The sequence below is a fragment of the Parambassis ranga genome, chromosome 9 (genome assembly GCF_900634625.1).
Source record: "Parambassis ranga chromosome 9, fParRan2.1, whole genome shotgun sequence".
Classification (NCBI taxonomy): Eukaryota; Metazoa; Chordata; class Actinopteri; family Ambassidae; genus Parambassis; species Parambassis ranga.
Window position 1 is genome coordinate 17,048,816 of NC_041030.1, and position 18,481 is coordinate 17,067,296.

At 42.4% G+C, this 18,481-nt stretch overlaps 1 protein-coding gene across 1 annotated transcript; it reads right to left on the minus strand.

Annotated features, from left to right (window-relative positions):
* Positions 1-16,772: 16,772 nt before the first annotated feature.
* Positions 16,773-17,703, minus strand: LOC114441159 (gamma-crystallin M2-like). The gene is made up of 3 exons (XM_028413952.1): positions 17,668-17,703; positions 17,143-17,385; positions 16,773-17,051 (listed from the first exon to the last, which is right to left on the minus strand). The coding sequence occupies exons 1-3, from the start codon at positions 17,698-17,700 to the stop codon at positions 16,773-16,775; spliced, it is 555 nt and encodes a 184-aa protein (XP_028269753.1). The 5' UTR covers positions 17,701-17,703.
* Positions 17,704-18,481: the final 778 nt, after the last annotated feature.

Genomic DNA, 18,481 nt, shown 5'->3' on the forward strand with positions numbered 1-18,481 from the left:
AGTAAAATCATCTAAATTAGGGACTATGAACAAATGTGGAGTTCATTCTCCTCAGTGGTACAGACTGGGCTGCTTACACTTCAGAGGAAGCATATGTTTTCTTTTCTGTAATTAATCAATAAATAATTTGTGTTTTTGTGTGTGTGTGTGTGTGTTCCTGATCTCACATATAGGCCTGCAGGATCAAAGAGATCTCTGAGTTTTGTTCAGAATTCCCCTTTCACTTCCTAAACAATGTGTAAATTACAGATGCCTCCACTGTTTATGTACTTGATCCTGCTCTTCAATGAAAACAGCTATTTGAGTCTCCTGTTCTGTTCACAGGCTACTAGAGTGTCTGCACAGAGATAGAAACAGCACAATGTAGATCTGTACGTCTCCGTCTGGCTCCCATGACAAGACAACCTTACAACGGTGGGAAATTGATTTCAAAGCTGGCGACATAATTGAATGGCATTAATCCTTAAACTGCAGCTGTGAGAACATTCTAGAGAAGAAAAACGTTTTTATTACACCTTTTGACTGCTAATAGCTGTGAATTGCTTTTCACTTTTAAGCAAATGGAACCATAGAAAAACAAAACAATGCATCTTTAAAAGAGAATCAGCGGGAAAGTTCCCATGCTTCTTGGATGTTGAAAACGTTCTAACACATCAGTAATTACTCCCTGTTTTCTCTGCTGTTGTTCTCCTGGAGACATCAAATAGCTGCAATAATAAGGCTGTTAATCCTAAAGCTTTGGCAGTTTACTTAAACACATGCTGAGACTTTCTTGTGTTTAAAGACAACAGCTCCTTATTGAACAGACACCAGGATACTTGGCTAAATATTCACGGAACATTATTGTGCTGCAAACAACTCATGAGTCAGTATGCACAGATACCACTGAATACCCTGTAAACAGAAACATATGCTACCTGCTGAGAAGCCTCTAGTGTGTGTGTGCATCCATAAAAATGAATATTTTTACACATCATATTCTTTACCTAACATTAACAAAGAAGAAAATCATGCACCTCAGAAACTGCTACCACACTCTGAGGGTTTGCTGCTCCTCCAAGCAGCTTCATCGTTCTGCTGGTTAATAAAATAAAAAAATAAGTATGTTCAGATGAGCCCTCAATAAATAACATCTGAAAAGACAGATTATAGTCATTATCTTCACTGCAACACATGATCCACAAGTAAAAGTGAGAAAACTGACTGTTGGAGTAACTGATGGAGTCGCCCCCTATGTGTGATTGTACTTCACTGTAAACACATCAATCAATCAAACAAATAAGCAGTGACGGTTTTGTGCCTCTTCATTAAATACATGCATGAACACATGCAGTATGGCCTTGAGTCTCTAGCTGACCGAGTTCACATCTCTGTGCAACATCTGCAGAAAGCTGGAGGTGGAAATCAGATGTCTGGAGTGGGCTGCACGGCAGGAAATGGCCTGTTATTCCCAGCACAGGTCTGTGATCCATACAGCACAATAAAGTTCAGCTGAGGAGAGTCTGACCAAAAAGCCTGCACAATGTTACTTAATTGTTTGGTTAATAACCAAATAAGCCATCTTCCAGCGGCGGTGAGTTTCACACCTACGGTGGCCTCAAACTCTTATCAAGCTTTTCATCAGTTTCCCACAGTGTCTGCCTCACGTCACGCCCCCTCTCACTTAGTGATTGTTCTGTAAACACTGACACTGTGTGATGGAATATTTTTCAGCCCATACGAGACCTATAGGAAAGACTTTCTCTGATCCCAGGTAAACTCTGAGTCCATCATCACACTCCCAGCTTGGTTCATCTGACACCTGTCGCCTGTTTCATCCCAGCTGACGGTTTGTTTCCCCCTCACCATTCCTGCAGCACAAAGGGAAACAGCCTGAGGGTTATTGGCTATTGTTTACAAACCAAACCCGTATCTTTTCTCTCTCAATTGTTGTTGGTGAGATTTTCTTTTTTTTTTTAGTGGGAAAAATTCCTTTGGAGCTGAGCCTGGGAAAAACTCCTGAATGAGGAAATAATATTGATGTTCACACAGCGGTTTGCATTCCTCTGTGTTTTGCTCCAGAAAAAAAAACATTTGCATTTTTATATTTTGCATAATAACATGCAGATTTGTAGTAGCGATGACGAGGAAAAAGATCCTATCAGTTAATGGTGAAGAACAGGCAGCTGCTGCCACTGGTATCATGTTTATCCTTCATTCATTTTTGCATAACAGAATTTCATAAAATTGTTGAGACGTGAAAAACATTTTAGTTCATGTGTTAGTGTAGCAACAGAACAAAAAAGAAAAATCCCCACTCTTTCACATTACTACGGACAATAAATCAGCCCTGTAACTACAGGCAAACAAACTCATGAACAAAGAGGCCTATTTTTAGTCTGTCTGTCCATTTGGAGTCACTCAGCTGGAGCTGGAATGTCCAGCAGGGACCCATCGTCCTTCAGACTCATCGTACGAGGTTAAAATAATTGTTTCTAGCCGTCCAAATGCTAAAAACATTAACAGATGAACTGGAGCTAGTGATGCAATTCATCACCATCAAGCTTCAAGTTTGTATTGTCCCATTTTTTAATGCATAGCAAACATAATTCTGCACATACAGATGGATCAACATGAGTGGATTCAGATGAGCAGCTAAAATGCCTCATTCACTTTTTATATGTCGGGACTGGTTCAGGGAAAAGGACTCAAGAGGACAGGCACTGTCTAAACACAAGGGGAAAACACTCTGGAAATTGCTGGAACGGTTGGATAGAGGACAAAAAACACAGGATAATAACGGAAATATAATATAACGCACATAAAATACACAAGAAGGTGGGCACAATCAGACATAGGTGGCACACATTAGGGTGGGGCAGGTAATCAGGAGCAGGAGGAGACATACGAGGAAGGGGAAGACAAGGCATCTGAAATAAGAGGGAGGTTAGGACTTCAAAATAAAACTGGAAGAATACACTTTCAAAGTAAAATACCATGACTTGAAAAGTGGAGACCCGACATTATATGCTCTAGAAAGTCAAAAGGTTTTGAACAATATCTAAGGGTAAAATGAGGCTTGTTAGCTACTAAATTTGGAAATTTTTTTGTTTTAAAGTGACATATGATCCATTGTTCATGTACTTTTGTGCCCTCCTTGATCATTTAAATAAAAGCATGTAAAATCACATAGCTGGTGTGGAAATTGTCACCATGGTAACCAAGAAAATGAGGGAGAAGCTAGTTGCAGACAGGTGACGTTTGTATGTGTTAAATGTTTTGTTTTAACCAAGTGTCAAAAACTGCCCACGTGCCCACTGGGGGCTGGCTTTAAAACCTAAAACCATTCGGGTCAATTCCCATAGATTCCAATGTTCAAATGTCCAACTTTACAGCAGAATCACATGTTTATGAAGCGGTATAAAAGATTGTTTTAGTGACAACTGTCCAGGGATGAGTTTTATATAACTTACTCATTTTAATACATTAACATTATACATTTTGCATAGTTATGATGTCTAACGTCTGCTCTCCATTGGAGAATAACTCAGAGGACTTCAGACCCGCTCCTGGCATGGGTGAACTGGTCATTGCCTCTTTGGGTATTTGGCCTCATCTTTGAACAAAGGCTCTTACTGTGCATGGACAGACAGCGTTGGTCTGGTTCTGACGTCCGGCTGATGGTGGCGAGGGCCACACAGGCTCTCGTCCTTTCATCGCAATTATGTTTGGTCCTTCTGCTAATTGTGGAGAGCTGGCCGGAGTGAGGTAAGGCTAGGCTGGTGGATCGGACTGAGGGCTTTTATTGAGCGGAGGAAGAGCGGGGCGAGGCAGGGTCATTGAGATGGTCGCTCATTAGGCATTGAACAGCTGCCAATCTCCGAGCTGCCTGTGCTCGGCACAGGGATTACTGTATCACTGTACTGTTCTTTCATGTAGCTTCTCTTTCTGTAAGTCTCCATTCCACCTTCTATGATTTTGCAGTGTTTTCACCCACATCACTTGTGTGGGCAAAAAGATGAGCTCCACTCCTCCTCCTCCTCCTCTGTCATCCATTACTGATATCAGCAGGAGGACCATCTGTGGCTTGATGCCAATTAAGCAGGCCATGTAGCTAAAGGAAGGTTCAATCAGTTTTCATTTCCCAGTTGTCATCGTTGATTCCCAGCAGGTTTGGTAAAGCAGCAGAAGAAGTATCGTTCAGCAGCTGCCATTTAAAGCAAGCACAGGAAAGTACCAGACTTTTACAAGGTGTTGGATTCATTTTATAAAGAGTTAAGTTGTATATAACTGAAACAGTTTAAAGTGCATATGTCGTGGATGAGATATGTACACATCTTGTCTGTTATTACAACCAAAATACAAATTATGGGCCTAGTGACAAGCCCTGAGGGACACCTTTATCAAACATCTTTAATTTGTGTTTCACTGGTATTTCTGCACTAAATGGTTTTATAAAATGTGCTGGCATTAAACAGGGGTTGGTTTGATAAAGTTAATCTTACACACAAATTCATACCATTAAATTTACATTGCTCCTGTTGTTTAGTAGCCATATTGGCTAGAGAATTGGCTAGAGTGGACAGAGAATTATGCTCACCTGTTTTTTTCTTTTCTTTGTTCTGAAATATTAACCTAATGCTACAGTTTGCTGGTGAGGATGGACCTGTCTCTGTCTGTTAATGAATAAAAATCCACAAATTAAAGCTGAGACATGCTTTGTACACACCTAGATGGAGTTTAGCCACTGTACAGAAGACACCTGAGTTATAGAAACAAAAAATCGACCATTTCATATTTAACACTTACAGTGCATTTCTTACAACACTAAAAATGCACTCATACATTAAGTACCACTCTGTGTGTGTGTGTCTGCTTGTTGTTGCTGCTGGGCTAGTTCCTTGTGTTTCTGTGCCCTGAATGAGGACATTGTTCCTGTAGTGATAAGGTGTAATTCAAGCTTGATTGTGTACAGAGTAAGAATCTCCGGAAAGTATATAGTTTGTTCCCTCCATTCATCCCCTGCTTGTTGGGGGGGAGCCAAAGTTGATTTCACTGCGAAGCGGTGGGCGATAAAGAAATAACAGTGAAAGGCAGCAGCTGCAGCTGATCAGTTTGGGCAGCTTTCATATATGCATTCATCTAGACATGTCAGTGTAGGAAATCAAATCCACAAAAAAATATTAGGGAAATTCAAAAATGATATTAACACGGATGCCCGGCAGTGTCTAAGGCTCGAACTGTCAGGAACTCAGCTTCTTATCTCTCAGCACATCATCTGTCAGACCTGATGTCATGAATGGCAGCATATAAAAGTGACCAGAGATCACATACGTGCACACACTGACTGTTTTTATGTTCTAAATCTGGAGAGAAAAGTGTAGACATTACAGTTTCTATAAGCTTAAAAACTTAACCAGACCCTTGTATTCGATAAATCTGAACAGGTCCCCTGGTGTTTCTGTGAGACAGGCCTCCTCTATCTGGTTTGTTTCAGATATCTCCTACAAGGGTGGGGCAAGCTCATATGGGCCAGTATTTTCAGACAAAACACAAAAAGTATTTGTCAGTTCATCACTCCCTCCAAACATCATAACTCTGAGACTACATACAGGCCAATGCAAACACTGAGTTTCATCTTCATTTCAGCCATGGGGATGGTGCCAGACTCTGACATGTGTTAACTGAGTGTAACAGAACTCACTTTAGCGAGTGTGAGGATGTTTACTTCTGTGGCTGCGACACAGATGAGCTTTGTGAAACCGGAGAGGGAACAAGAACGTGATTGATGTTGATTTTGTTGTGGGTTAAAGAAGAAACGTGATACTTTTATGAAATATCAGCTGTTGTTTTAGCGAGGAGTCCGTGGTGGTGGGTGGGGAGAGGCTGGGTGGTGCTGCTGCTGTAGGGTTTACATCTTAGATGTGTTGACCTGAGTTTATTCACACGACTCTTATCGCGAAAAACAAGTGACAGCTCCAGCTGTTCTTAAAAATCTACTGTTAACAGACCCAAACTAAGAAAGTAAACATGATGCCATCATACCCTGCAATCACCCACATAACTCTGTACATTTTATAATGCTAATGCTAGCATGTAGCTGGAAGAACTACAAAAGAAAACTGAAGTATATTAACTGAGCTGCCAGCATGATTGTTGACTCCTCCATGGTTGGACACAGGATTGAAACTGGACGTATCAACAAAGCGTAGCCCAACATCCACCAACCCACCACCCACTCATTAGACAATATTTAACATGAACGTAAGTCACCCACAATGTTGGCAACATTGCACATTTACACTCGGCTCCTTCATGATTTAGATTCTTACATTATAATGTTCTGTGTAAAACATTGTTTTCCACACATCCACCCGTGTTACACTCAGATATTTTTGTCTGGAGCGTGTGTTGTTTTAATAATATTGACACGGTGTGAAAAAAAAAACCATGGCAGCAGCGAGCTGTAAACGTGTGAAGGCGGTGCTGCTGCTGTGAGCTCCGGGAGCAGCCGGCCGCTGTGTTTTGGCCTCTGACTGGGAGACGAACAAACGGCCGACAGCTGCAGCACATGCATGTGCATATACACACATACACATACGTGCAGCCTTCACAGAGGTCTTCACACAGACGCACACAGCGTGCCATTGTTAACAGCTGGCGGGGGTTTAAGTGGTGTATTACTCCAGACACGCAAATGGAGGGGGAGATAATGTGGCATGGTAGCCTTGACTGTCAAAACTGTGATGTAAATGTAACATTATGACACAAATATCCATTTTGTTTGCAGCTGATATATATATATATATCAACATAAATCAAGTGAAACAGTGTAATCCCTGAGTTACTATCAAGGTCTGTTCATACCCACCATGACTGGAAGAGAACTTTTGTTTGGTGTGTCAGCCACATGGACTTCTGTTGTGAAATGCAGTGACGTTTAGCTGTTTCAGTGATTATACAGACAGTTTAAGGTCAGTAAGGTTTGAGATATTTCTGCTTGGGATCATTGAGGTTAAGAGAATAGCATCTGTATACAAAAGTATTTAAAAATCATATCAAATGTGCATGAAATTGTACAGATTTTGAGAAAAGGAGACACAAGTTAGACTAGGAAAAAGCTAAATTACCTTCTGCAAAAAGATTTTAACTCAGTCTTAGAAAGATTTGATATTTACTGCTTTTTTTAACGCAACTCCTCTTTATAGGTTTAGCAAATTGATAATTCAGATAAAGAACTACAAGAAAGAAAAACACTTGAAGCCAGCACTTGGTAAAATTGTGCATAACAAGCACAACGCCATGAGAAACTTCTTTCATAAGGACGATGTGTGTGGCTGACAACGCCGACGGGGGAAGAGGACCGAAAAAGACAATGATTAGCAGGCAGGAAGAGTATAAAAAGCAAAGACAGTAGTGAGACAGGGAAATGAGAGGGAGACGCGGGGTCCCAGGCCAGTGCAGGGACCAAGTCAGAGCTCCGGGAGGGTGGGGGGTGGGGGGTTGGGTGGAGATGAGTGTAGTTCCCATGCCCTGAAGGCCCCTGGGGAGTAGCGGTGGCAGATGTGACGTCTGGGGCCTCTGCCTTCATCTCTGCCTCCCTTCCTCCCCGGTCTGGACGTCCTCCTCTCCTTCGCGTCCTGGTTTGTCCACTAAAAAAAAATCCATCACCCTTTACTCTACAATCCCAGAGTTGATTCTTATTGGCCAGGAGTAAACCTTACCGTCCAATCAGAAGCAGATTATGTCTCTAAGGATCTTAAACACTGACCCTTACAATAAAGGGTGTTGACTTTAACAACACTTTAAATTCAGGAGTACGTTACAGGTGAAAGTTTTGCAGCTTTAAGCCACTTACGAATCAGAAGACAAACAGTTTGAACTTCCATGATGTTTGGTAATTCATGAGAAAAACTGGAGCGGACCAATGATAAAAGAGATTTGTGGGTAAAAAGAAGGCCAAGCTCAAGAGTTTGAACGCAAGTATGAGGCTGCAAAGACCTGTGGAGGAGATATGGTGTTAGAGAAGGAAGGGATCAGTTTTTCCAAGAGTCTGTCAGCATGAGACAGCTGTGCAGAGAGGCCTTTATCTCACTAATGCACTGTATTACAGCAGGCCTCTTGGAAAAAGCCCTGTCTCTGTGCGGCTGGATGAAAAAGATCCGGATTGGATGCCCTCCCTCCCCCTCCTCCTCCACACAGATTAGGACCCTGTGAGCAGTCACACATCTGTAGCATTACTCTTTGAAGACCCTGCGAGTGGCTGTCGACACCCATCAAACACGGCAGCAGGAGCACGGCCTCCGACGCCTCACCCACAGGACCGAACCTCCAGGTTTTGAAGACCAGAGGACGGATTTTTCTCTGAGGCCTCTGATGATCTGTAAATAAACAGCTGATAAGTGCACGGTGGCTTTGTGGTTTTCACTGGGAATTAGAAAAAAATAAAAGAAGAGGTGATGGAGGCATAACAAATTAAGCAAGGACTTCCCGGAGGTTGGAAAACAACCGGCAGGCCATTCAGGACGATAACAAACAGGAAATGACCTCAGATCCTCTGTGAAGGAGGATACAGTCAGGTCCGGAGAGACATCCTCCTTCTAGGACATGGACGTGATTTCTTCAAATATTTCCACTCCTTGATAATACAGATTAACTGAACACCACACTGATTTACTGTCTTACTGTTGACAGCAGCTTAAGGACAAAGCAGTGAGCTCTTTGTGTTATAGATGAAGAGTCAAGCTCACAATAATGGATAGTTTGCATGTCATCATCTCATTTATACTACTGGTTAACAGACCAGCTAACAAAGATGTTCATGCTGGTTTTCCCAAACATTTTTGATGCCGTGAATAAACACAACACTCAGGATATTTTCACTCTGACCTATACAGGCTAACGAGCTAACAACGAGCAGGAAAAGGCTGTCAAGTCCAGCACTGTGATGACTGAAAGAGGTCAGAGTACACTCACTTACTAAATGCACACAATTAGACAAAAAAACAGACAAATACATGATTTTTTCACAGCAATAAGGTAAAATAAAGAAAAAAATGGTGCAAAAATAAAACAAAACTGCTTATGTCCATCACCGGCAGGCTTCCCAAACTGCTCCGTCACGGTTTATTGTCCCCTCATGTCTATTGTTTTGTGGGCTACATTTTGACATTTGCTTGTGTACTTTCGGTGTATGTAATATTAAATCAAGGTTTTTTAAGCTGCAGTGAGCTCTGTCGGCCAACACTACTCTCTGCTGTGGTGATATCTGAGTGGTTTTGGATGAGCAAGTTGCGTTTTGCCTATAATATGTATAAGTCCACATCTTTAAGTTGTTCAGACAAAGCTCAAAAACCCAAAGAAACACATCTGAAAACAGTCTTATTTGTTGCTACACCTCCTTACATGGCTCACTGTATTGTAATGAAGCATCCTCACTCAGCCCCGCACAGAGAAAGACCTTTTCCCTATTGGTCCTCGGGGAGGCTCTGTCCCTGCAGCACCTGTTACACTTCACGGAGAGAGGATGTCCTCTCTCATCCACCGGTCCCTGACCTACACAAATCTATACTCCTCTGAAACACAACACAGGCATTCACAGTGTTAAATATAGATCTCACTATAGCACTGGTCCCCATGGAGCGCCCATCTGATACCATTGTCCCTGTGTACATTAACACCGACAGTCACACAGAGAGCTGAGAACGCTGGAGGACGAGGTGAAGGGTGAGACAAAGGGTGGTTTCTGCAGCGCGGTGCCTTCCTCTCTTTCTCTCCCCTCCTATCTGCCCACAGGGCAGGGCTTCCCCACCACAGAAACTATGATACCAGAGCAAAGAGGAAAGATCCCGGCGGCATCTCAGATCTGTCGCTGACAAAAGGTCAGAGTTTGACTTAGCTGTCAGGGTTTGTGTCAGATGTGTGGCTTTGTGTGAGGGCTCTGGTGAAACCCATTCCAGAGGACGAGTCATAGCACCACTGCCCCCTTCTGGCTGGAAAGGTATTCAACAGGAAACATTGGTCTCATCCCTGACTTTTTAAGTACAACAATTTTTATTAAAATGTGTAACACTTTGAGTAAGTATTTATTGCTGAGGCTTATTTATCGGTATATATGACAGGTGGTAGTGCTTTAAGTGGTTCACTGGGTCACGTTAGTCTTTTATTTACCTAAACATCTAGATGAGATGGGTATATTTACATCTTTAAAGTGTCTTATTCATGTTAAACTGGGATCTAATATATGGCATGGGGGGCCCTCACCCACTGCTAGGACCCATTGATTTAATGTAAAATATAATAAAAACATGTTTTCAAGTTTCAGCTTGTTCTGGTCTCATCATAAACTCTTTGACATTTTCCCTTTTAGGTCAAAGAAAGTTATAAGATCCAGTTTCACACACACTGGGTGGGAGACCATCTTTCCAGTTGCTGTGTGTTTGTGAAGCTCCCGGGCCGGTGAGCAGCAGTAAGGAGCATCCTGAACACGCCGGTTTACACCCAGACGGCAGCTGTGTCAACATCAGGGCCCACGCCAGATACTGATAATCTGTCAGTGTGTTACTGAGGGCAGAGATAAGAGTGCATAACAACTTTTTAATGTGTGCTCTCAAGCTTTATACATGTGCAGCCCAAAGAAACTATTGATGACTTAAGATGATCGTCCTCTGAAGGATTTATTTCCCCCTCCAGATGGGTGGTGGAGTTGATTTAAATGAAGTGGCTGCTCTTATTCTAAACCACCATATGGAACTGATCTGCTGGTAATATTTAAGGGGCTAAGGACAGGTGAGAGGTCAGCGCGTCTGATCAGAGGCTCATCAACATCGTCACACCACGACAGCCTGTGGTCAAGTCAGAAGCTTCTGATGCAGCGTGCATGTGGATTCATTGGTTAATGTGCAGCTTTTCATACAAAAACATATCTTCAAATGTCTGCCAAATAAGAGTTACTGATATTTTTTAAGGAATATAAATATTTTTGGTAAAAAAATAAACTATATTTTTATGTATTTATGGAATGAACATAATGTTTGAGGTTCTGCTGTGAATAAATGTGAAATCTTAACCATTTATTCAGCAAATGAAACCAGCTGCGGGTGTTGTTTACCTTCTTAACTAGCTTAGTAGCTAATGTGGCAAGAGGTCAGAGGTTAATCCAATGAAACAGACTCCTGAGTCATCAAGAGTTTCCTTGAATACTTTAGTTCCCGGTTTGAGTCAAGTGAGTCAGCGGTTGCACAACATGCTGTAATCATGACTCTGTAAGGCGCATTCTAGCATCTTTTAGCTCTTTGTTTTGGATTTACACATTTAAATGATCATTCCTCTCCATGTTGGAGCTGATAACACACTCGGCCTGTTGCTCATTAAAATGTCAGAGGTCAGAGTCCGAAGTTTGACCCTACTCACAATAAGGCGCAGTGGTACCAGCTCCCTATCATACAACCACATCTACTCTCCATTCTCCACCTCCAGGGCGTCTGCTGTTATGAGCAGACTGGACTCCACTGTTTGTTTATGTCTCCTGAATCACTCCAACTGCCACAAAGAGGCCGATGAAGGCATTGAGCACAAACGCAGAGCTGTACCTTCAACCTACAGAGCTGTTAGCAGGAGCAGCTAAAAACAGAGGAGGAGATTTCAGACTTCTTCTGCTTGTTCATACTTCAATTGATCTGTGATCAAAAGCAAAATCTTAAATTTTTTACTGTCTCTTCAGGTTTGCTTCTATCTGTGATCATGATCACCCTGAACATGTTTTTACACATGTGCAGTCATTCATCCCGCACGCTGCTGGAGCGCCAGAGGCCTGTAACGTATGGCTGCTGTCTGTCGGCGGGAGATGCTATCATGTATGATTGGTGAACAACATGTTTGTTGTCACTCTCTCTCTCTCTCTCTGTATCTGTGACTGATAACAGTTAAAGAAGAAACACACCTGTCCCTGCTCCTGACAAGTGTAAACAGGAGTCAATGGGAGTTATTTACACAGATGACATCAAGTTGTTTCAGCTTTCTTTGAAAACAGTGCAAACTTTCAACATGTAGCAAATAGGGCTTTGAACTTAATGTAACTGTAATTGTGCTAACATGCCCATATGACATGCTACTTCTGTAAAGTGGAACTAAACTAAATATTTCCCATAGACAATGGGATTCAACTACAGAAATTAAGAGGCCTACTAGCCACTATGCAGCTAGCTGCTGAGAAACAGTAAAACACCAGAGGGACAGGCGTCTAATCAGACCATTCGGTGTCCTACAAGAGAAGTTCTAGAAACGTGAGTGTGCACAAAACCGCCCTGTTAGTTCCTGCGGTAGAAAAACACCTAACAAACAGCTAAACAAACTAAGAAAAGAAAAGGTTTGATGAAGGTGTGTCATTTCTTGTTTCCTTGTTCCTTGTTTCTATTACATGGAAATACAAAAGGCTAAAGGGGCCAAGATGTTCCTGTACAGTCAAACCGTTAAAACCACCTTCCACCTGCCCAGAGTTCCTGCAGTGGGAAAGCACCTAATGTTGTAATATTCACAGCTGAAGCTATTTTACAGCTTTTATGGGTATAAAAACCTCCTGAAGGACTAGAAACTATATTGTTCTAGAAAAATAACATTTTAAAGCATTTTTCATACAACACGAAAGGAAACAAAGTGAGCAGACAGAACAATATGGCCATCCTCAGAGTCATATAGGGAAGGTTTAGTGGTTGGAAACGTGGGAAAAACCAGGTCTCTTGGTACGTGATGCTGAATTTGTCATTGGAGATGAAAACAACTTTCCTTTAGCAAACTTATTTCATCAAACAGCCTTAATCTATTTTGCATCATCAGAAATAATCTCCCTTCTTCAGAACCAGAAAGTGCCACGGGCTGCATCATCGGAGAAAACATTTAGATTTGCTGGTGCAGCGTGGAGTGATTTTCTGGGTCTCCACAGGCCACAATCAGGCACAAACAAAAAAGGAAAGCTGCCAAATAGGAGGCTCTGATTTTTGAGAATCCAGCCTCAGGTTAAAAGACAATGAACTACAGCAGACTTTGATCCGCATTCATATCCAGGCAGAATAACGACGGCTCCTTTGACCGGAGCTAATGATGTCTGTGGTGCGTTTGCTTGCTGCAGAGGGGGATTTGTAACCACACAGGCACCTTTAATGAGTTTTATTTGTTTTGTTTTATCCCCCTCCACCTCCTACTCACCTCAGCACATGGAGTAATGATGAGGGAGGGGCAGACCGGGTTAAGAATGAACCATCTCTACACCTTCACGGGGCTAATTATCCGACCCTCAGGAGGATCATCTCACAGCCTCACCTAAAGAAAGAGAGATTTCTCTTCCTTTCCTGACACATAATTCAGCATTAATGTCCTTCATTAGTCTAAATTGGAGTGTCGGTCTGCATGTATATTGTTACTGTAGATGAGGCTAACTTCTCCTGGCATTTCGATGCTAACTCATAACTCATATGCTGCATTAATGATGGATCTGTAGAAAAACAAACAACAACAAAGCTCTTTAATCAATTGATAGTAATAATTTTATGAATTCTGTTTAGTGCAGTGTTATTTAGCTTGATTGGCACAATTAATTTTGAAGGCTCCTTCAGGATTGGTCAATTTTAGCCAATTAAGTGATGGAGAGGTTTGTTGCAGATGGAAAAAGAAATAAGATGTTGGTTTGGTTTATTTCAATCCAAACCATAATATTGTCCTAAATTTAATCTAAAACCTGCAAACAACAACTGAAAGCTAAACCAACAACATCTGTGTGGGCGCTAATATCTTTAAAAGCCACCGTGAGAAACAATAAACATGGGAAAAGCTGAAAACTGCAGTTCCTGAAGTGGCCACTAGACCTCCATATTTAAATATCCAAACTTTACAGCTTTAATATTAGGCCCTATGCACAATTAATGGTTTGAATAATAGTTCGAAGAACTCAGTTGAGTCCAGTACTCATTGTACTTATCCGTTTGTTTCTGAATCGCTGTTTTGAGGCTCGGTGGGAGGCTCCAAAACATGACCGCCGCCATGTTGACAGCGTCATGTCTGCCAAAACTCCAAATATGGACAAAGAGGGGGGGCACAAGCAGAGTTTTTGGGGGGGTTGTGGAAGCAGGAAACTCACACTGTGATACGGTAACTGTCTGTCGCTCGAGCAGCAACGCCCGTAATTATGCATAATTTTAAGTCTGAATATAATTAAACAGGTGAGTTGTAAAAAAAAAAAATCACCCCCTGTACAATTGACACTAGAAGGGAACCTATCATTTGATACCAGAGTGGTTTTTTGTACCAGGCTGTAAACATGTTCATTTCTGCTGTGAAGTTGGCCATTTTTACATGGGAGTCTATGGGAAATGACTCACTTCTGGAGCCAGCCCCCAGCGGTTGCAGCTTGAACTACAAGTTCTGACACTTCCGCATGGACTTCAAGTCTGAGCCCCGAAGGTTGCTGCTTAAGCACAACTGGTGTTTATGGAGCCATGGGCCCTCTTGTGGGCCTGTCAAGTAAATGTTCCTAGCTAGAACAGGAGAAAAAATGAAGAGACAGTGAAAGAAATGAAATGTAAAAGTGCCACGAACTGCAGTTCCTCACGTGGAATTGATGTGAATCAATTCTCAGAGACATTCATGTTAAATTTACAACTGATGTGCAGCTTTACACTTATTCATACATAAGGGTGTCACCACCAAGTAAATAATGTTGGTATAACCAATAAATTCAGAAAATATATGAGGGAGTCTCAGCAAACTTTCTCAAATTTGAGAAACTTTCCTAACTTTTGTCTTAAAGCTTCACTAAACTAAAACAGAGCGTCTCTGCGGGGCACGGAATTAAACTTTAATCCATCTGTCCCACTTCAGAGTAATTTCCACACCCTCAGAAGTCATAATTACCGACACAGACGCTGTCACAGAGAAGTGTGTCCTTTAACAGTATCGGTCACCGTGCACACAATGCTCCCCCCTATATCCTATCTCGGACGGCAGGTCCCAGTCCATCCTCTCCTCATTAAGCATATGTCTCATTTTCCATTTCAGACAAGGAGATAGCATAGAAGTGCACACAAAAGCACTATTTTCAGGCCCTTTTGCTCATCTCGTCTGAAAGTCTAATGAGAGCGGATCAAATATAACTGACACCGAGGGGAGACAGGGGGGAGACGTAGCCCTGGGAGAGAGATATGAGGAGAGGCAGAACAATGGACGTGAATGGGCCGTCGCTGCGGCGGTGCAGAGGAGGACCAGAGAATGCAGATGATTCTGTAATGAGGGATTAAGTGGTGGATTATGGGTCTTTATTAAGATGTTTCTGATCCTCATTAGGCTGAATCTTGTATCAGGGCATCGATTCCCCCCTCTCTCTCTCTCTCTGGCTCGCTGGATTGGCTGTTCTCTGGAGGAAGACGAGAGAGCAAAGAGGAAGAATAGAGTGTGAAAGAAGGATAGAAAAACATGTGCTCCTAATGTGCTCCTCTGAGGCCCTGCAACCATATGAGATAGACACATATCTGTTTTGTGAAAACAGTCTGATTTTTAATAGAGAAAAGGGGCCTGGAGATGATGAAGGTCTGCAGTATTCATCATCTGGGCACCATGAATGTTCATGTTCAACATTCCACTTTAACCGTTATATTCCAGCTGTGTGTTGATACCATGTGGGATTCAGCATGCTCACCTGTGTTTCTGCTCCGTCTTTGGTGAGAAGGAAACACACAGCCAGGCTCTCATAACAACACCGAGGAACACTGAGGCCGAACAGGAAGAGGAAGAGTTAATATAACCAGAGCGTCTCAGCTATTCCAGTATTTATGCAACACTGTCCAAGTTTACTATGGGAGAGTTCAGACACAACAGTTTGAATTCAACTCAGGTTCAGACTAAACTTCCTCCAGCTTGTTGCAACAAAGAAGACATCAGTCTCTCTGCCCTGTGTCTCTGCAGAACAGAGGCTGAATACACAACTACACAGATCTACTCTACTCTCTCTACTCTAGGTCTACTCTACTCTACTCACTAAATGTGCAAAGAGATTCATCTTCACCAGAGCAAAATCTGCTGCCTGGAAAACACAAACTTAACAGTGGGTGAAAACAAAACAGCTTGCGGTGTAAGGGGGACCTACACCTTGGACTCTAACTCTAACTCTAACACAACTCCTAACAGAGACTTTTGCAGCTGTTTTTGTCCCACAGTCCGATCACATCAAGCAATACTATCATGTGTTCCCTTAGCATAAATTTAACCATGTGTTATATCTGAATCGGCCGCTGGTGGTTTGTGAGGACATGTTTCCATAGTTCACTAGTCACATCCAACACTGCCATCATACTGTCCACACAGCAGTTCATCCTTTCACTATACTTTGTAACATCTATCCATCCATCATCCATTAACCCGCTTCGTCCTGCAGTGCAGGGTCACAGACGGCTGGAGCCTATCCCAGCTATCTACGGGTGAGAGGCGGGGTACACCCTGGACAGGTCACCAGTCCATCGCAGGATTGTAACAACCAAAACTTTGTGAAGAAAAACCTTGAATATATAAATGTGATGGCTACTTAAGAACAAGGTCTACTGAATGTCTGTAGATGCAGAGATTGAAGAAGCTAATTTGAGTATGTTGGTTATGTTTCTGAGAAATTGTTGGGAAAGGAGGTAAAAAATCATTTTACCTTTTCCTGCTATCTTTGTGAGTCTTTGTGTAAAGTTTGAACTCAGAATAAATGACTCCAACACAGCAGCAGCAGTTTAGTTTATGACAGCTTTATTTAGTGCAGAGATGGTCTAGTAGTAGGAGTCCATGATGCGCCTCATGCTCATGAACCTCATACCGCTCCAGCCCATGTTCATGAAGCTCCTGTACTCGCCGGGCCTCATGTACATCATCCTGCCTCTGTAGTGGGGCTGCTCGTACATCAGCCAGTGGCCGTCCATCACGTTGCAGGACATGCAGTTGGACATGCGGTAGCGGTCCATGATGTTGTCACAGTCATCCATCAGCTCGTACATCTGACCTCCGAAGTTCTCCCTCTCGTAGATCCTCATCCTGTAGTTTCCCCTGTACTGTTGGGTGCAGAAGAACCAGAGAGTTAAGTTCAGAACATTTCACCCAGAGGGCAGCTGTAGTGAATTTCAGCCAGTGGAGGGATCTTACCATGGGGATCATACGGCAGGACCTGATGCAGTCGCTCATGCCCATCATGCTCATGTAGTCAGCGTACTCGCCCCTCCTCATGAAGTACTGGTTACCCATGTAGTTGGTGCGGTCGTAGACCATGAAGCAGCCTCTCTCCACCCTGCAGGAGTGGCACCTGCTCATGTAGGAGGACATGTCGGGGCAGTCGCTCATGCACTCGTAGGAGCGGCCCATGAAGTTCCTGTCCTCGTAGAAGACGATCTGAGGAAGAGAGACTCTGGTTACTATGACATAACATGGTTGGGGCTAGAGGTAGAGTATGCTATGCTAACAGCTTCTGTCCTATGGTTTGAGCTGGGAGCATTTTTAGAAAATATCTCACTGAAAACACCCAGGAAAAAAAATCCTAGAACTGCTGGCCTAAAAACCCAAACAACGAGCTGAAAGGTGCTATAAAGCTGATGAACAGCAGAGCTTTACACGATCTGTGGGTCATTACTGTTGACATGTTGATCAAGTGAAGCCACTGAGGCTGATACTCACCTTGCTCATCATGTTCATTCCGGAGGAAGTCATTTTGTTGGACAGTGGGATGCTGCTGCTGCTGCTGGAGCTGATGTTGTTCTTGCTCTTGCACAAAACTGTACCTCTACCTGGTTAACCCTTTCCTTTTATACCAGACCCACAGACTGGCCCTTTTGTCCAAACTGCCTGAGCCAGCAACACTGTCATAGAAATGCACAGAATATGGAGGGATTGTCCACATTTTCAGGGGCCATGTGAGCTCAGGAATCCTTTCAGCAACCTTTTCTCATACAACACAGGGGGTCACAGAAAGGGTACAAGGGTTAACAATCAGAGGTCACACCTTGACATTGTTTGTTCAGTGTGACATACACTGTTATGTCAGCAACTGGTGTTCTGTTGTTTTTGTTGCTTCTGACGCTGTGTGTTGTTTTTTAAAGTCACTGACTTTAGCATGTTACAGTGACGCTGGAACACTTCCGTGGTTTCATGAACACACTCTTTGTATAAGATACTATTACAAAACTGTTAAAGGACATTTTTATGAGAAGTTCATTTATATTTATTTATATCTTTAGAGTTTGTACTGCACAGACGATATGGAGCAGTTGGTTGCTTCATATCATGTGATGAGTGGACAAATAAAACTCACCCTTTAAATATAAAAAGTACATAATGAACAATATATAAAAACAATATCTTATTCATCTAACTTAAAGTACAAGTTAGATGAATAAAAAATAAAGATATTTTTAAACCATAAAGATTCATGTTTGTATAAAATAGTTGTTGATTAAATTATTTATGGCATTTACCCCTATATCTGCTGTTA